Genomic DNA, 2,502 nt, shown 5'->3' on the forward strand with positions numbered 1-2,502 from the left:
TATATGATTTAACAGTGTTAACGGCTACCTTGATTTATATATATATATATATATATATATATATATATATATATATATATAAATTACTTCCTCCTAATTGTCTTTATTTATTATCTAAACGTTTAGTGTCAATCTCGAGTCTATATGTCATTTTATTACTCACATCACTGCTTCTTGCTGGCGAGTAGTTACATGCATCAGCGTCACTGTTTCCAGCGGCAACCGACACTACGCATTTACCGGCCAATCTTGCAACAGCGTTATCTGTAGATGTGGACGCACCACCACCAAGAGACATGGATGCGACGCAAGGGGTTTTTGCATTAGAGGCAACCCAGTCTATACCTGAAGTGAAAGAAGTACTGTACGTTAAAACATGTGGCGCAGCAGAGCTTCCAAAGGGGTCGTATGAGTTCGACTCCGATGGAGTTCGCACTACACGGTGCCCTGCGCAAGACCGTCACCACTGTGTCGCTTGCCTTGTCACCAATTAATATGGTAAGGTGTCACATCGGTTTCGGCCCATGTGATTATGACGAATAAATTTATTATAGTACTATAATGAGTAATGATAATAATATAATGATAATGGTAATAATAAACCTGATCATACCCTCTATAATGTCAGAGCTGCTCCCAGCTCCAAGACAACCAAGGACACGTACTCCGTAGATATTGGCGCCTTTGGCAACACCCCATGTGTTGCTGGCAGTGGTTCCAGCGCAATGGGTTCCATGTCCGTTGCAGTCAGCACCCTGTAAGAGTACAAAATATTTATTTTCAAGATCTTCCGACTTATTCTTTACTGGTTTCTGTGTGTAAAACTTTAATCTACATTTCAGTTTGATCCTTAAAAAAGGTAAACTTACATCACCATTTCTGGTGGCGTCATATGCAATGGAAGCACGTCCACCAAAGTCATTGTGGGATGGATTGATGCCGGTGTCGATGACGTAGATGTGGGCACCTGATCCAGTACCTTCAGAGAAATATTGACACGATAAACACACGATATGGGGACAGTGACCACACGATATTGAATAAATAAATTAACATTTTAAAGATATTTTGGCCATATTTAATATAGATTTTCTGTCGGTTTGGCAGGAACTTACCACTAACAGAGAAGCCACCGTCCAGTGGCAGGTTTCTTTGATCTACACGGTCCAGGCCCCAGGTGACGGCCTGAGTTCTGACAATGCTGTCTTCCTCAACATAGTCAACAATGTCGAGTTGACGGATCTAAAACAGATTACTATTGTTATAAATATTGTAAAACATCTTTTCCTGTATATGTATTCGTCCCGAGTAATGTGTTTTAGTAAAATACATTAAAAGGGCCTAAATAATATAATTAAAAAGTTGCAATAATAATATTCGTGTCGCATTTGATGGAATACAATTTTGATAGAAGTATATCACATTGGCAGGAATTAAAAAAATCAGACGATAAGAAGTATATAACACCAAGACATTACGATCTGGTAATGATGGTAGGTATGGTATAAAATAAAATATCAGAAGGTTTTAAAAGCCTAACAGAACTTGAGATTGCGAGTGAGTAATTGTTCTGTCTAATGCATACCTTCTGCAGTGCATTCTCGTCAAGATTCGCAACGAATGCCTTTATGTTTCTGAACTTCCTGATGACCTTGGACAAGAACTCTTCTGGGATGCCACTCAAGTCATATTTACCCTAAATAAATGATCGTTAGTAAACATGGTAATGCGGTAGATGAAGTAAGCGATTCTGGTAGTCTACATAAGCTTATTGAATAGAAAAGTTTTTTAAAAACTGTGTAAGTTTGACATATACTGTTATTCAGTGGTAGAACTAGAAGAATTGAGTTCGGGAATTACAATACCTTTAGTCCAACGATGTACTTTCCGGGGATGCTGTCTGCTCCGTGTGATTGCAGTGGTGCTAGCTTAGCGCATGCCACAGTGGCGAGGACGAGTACAATAAACGCACGCATCATTGTTTGCTACGTCTGCTCTTCAGAAAAAGCAAATGTAGTGGTCTTCGAAATTGGAGACTTTTATAGAAGACTGGCGATAAATATTTTGTTGATTGGTCAAATATGTATTTGACCATCAACAGCAAAACTGATACTTATTTGACCAGGTGTGTGATAAAGATATTGATAAAGAACGTATCCGTCTTATAATGGAACCCTGTATTGTCTTAATGGTTAATTTTCGTTATCATTCAATTACGGTCTTAAAATGATCAAATACTGGTATCTTTTGGATATTTATATGCATGTTAGAATGCAATCCACCGGTCACTAACCTATTTAAATACACAAAAATACTTTAAGGAGATGCGTTAGAGTTCTCCAATTAATTTACTTAAACGTGTCTCTTTGTGATGATGAGATGAGCTAAAAACCTTTAAACTTTAATACCTTTTGAACTGCTTTCTTTGTACAGGGGCGGATCCAAAAAGGGGGGGGGGGGGGGGGGGGGGGCACAGCAGTTTCAGAATAGATAAATGAGAGC

The 2,502-nt window shown here is 38.6% G+C and overlaps 1 protein-coding gene across 1 annotated transcript in view; it reads right to left on the reverse strand.

The window, feature by feature from the left end:
• Positions 1-2,007, reverse strand: part of LOC117105705 (aqualysin-1-like) — a 3,522-nt gene extending 1,515 nt beyond the window's left edge. Inside the window, exons 1-6 of the mRNA XM_033246939.1 lie at positions 1,866-2,007; positions 1,586-1,696; positions 1,116-1,242; positions 870-979; positions 614-755; positions 164-345 (exon numbers count right to left, since the gene is read on the reverse strand). Of these exons, the coding sequence (XP_033102830.1) occupies positions 164-345; positions 614-755; positions 870-979; positions 1,116-1,242; positions 1,586-1,696; positions 1,866-1,979 (786 nt within the window). The 5' untranslated portion in view covers positions 1,980-2,007. The remainder of the gene's footprint in view (positions 1-163; positions 346-613; positions 756-869; positions 980-1,115; positions 1,243-1,585; positions 1,697-1,865) is intronic.
• Between the last annotated feature and the right edge of the window lie 495 nt (positions 2,008-2,502).

The sequence above is a fragment of the Anneissia japonica genome, unplaced genomic scaffold, assembly GCF_011630105.1.
Source record: "Anneissia japonica isolate Jap-2015-1 unplaced genomic scaffold, ASM1163010v1 scaffold287754_len4335492_cov202, whole genome shotgun sequence".
In the NCBI taxonomy this organism is placed as follows: Eukaryota; Metazoa; Echinodermata; class Crinoidea; order Comatulida; family Comatulidae; genus Anneissia; species Anneissia japonica.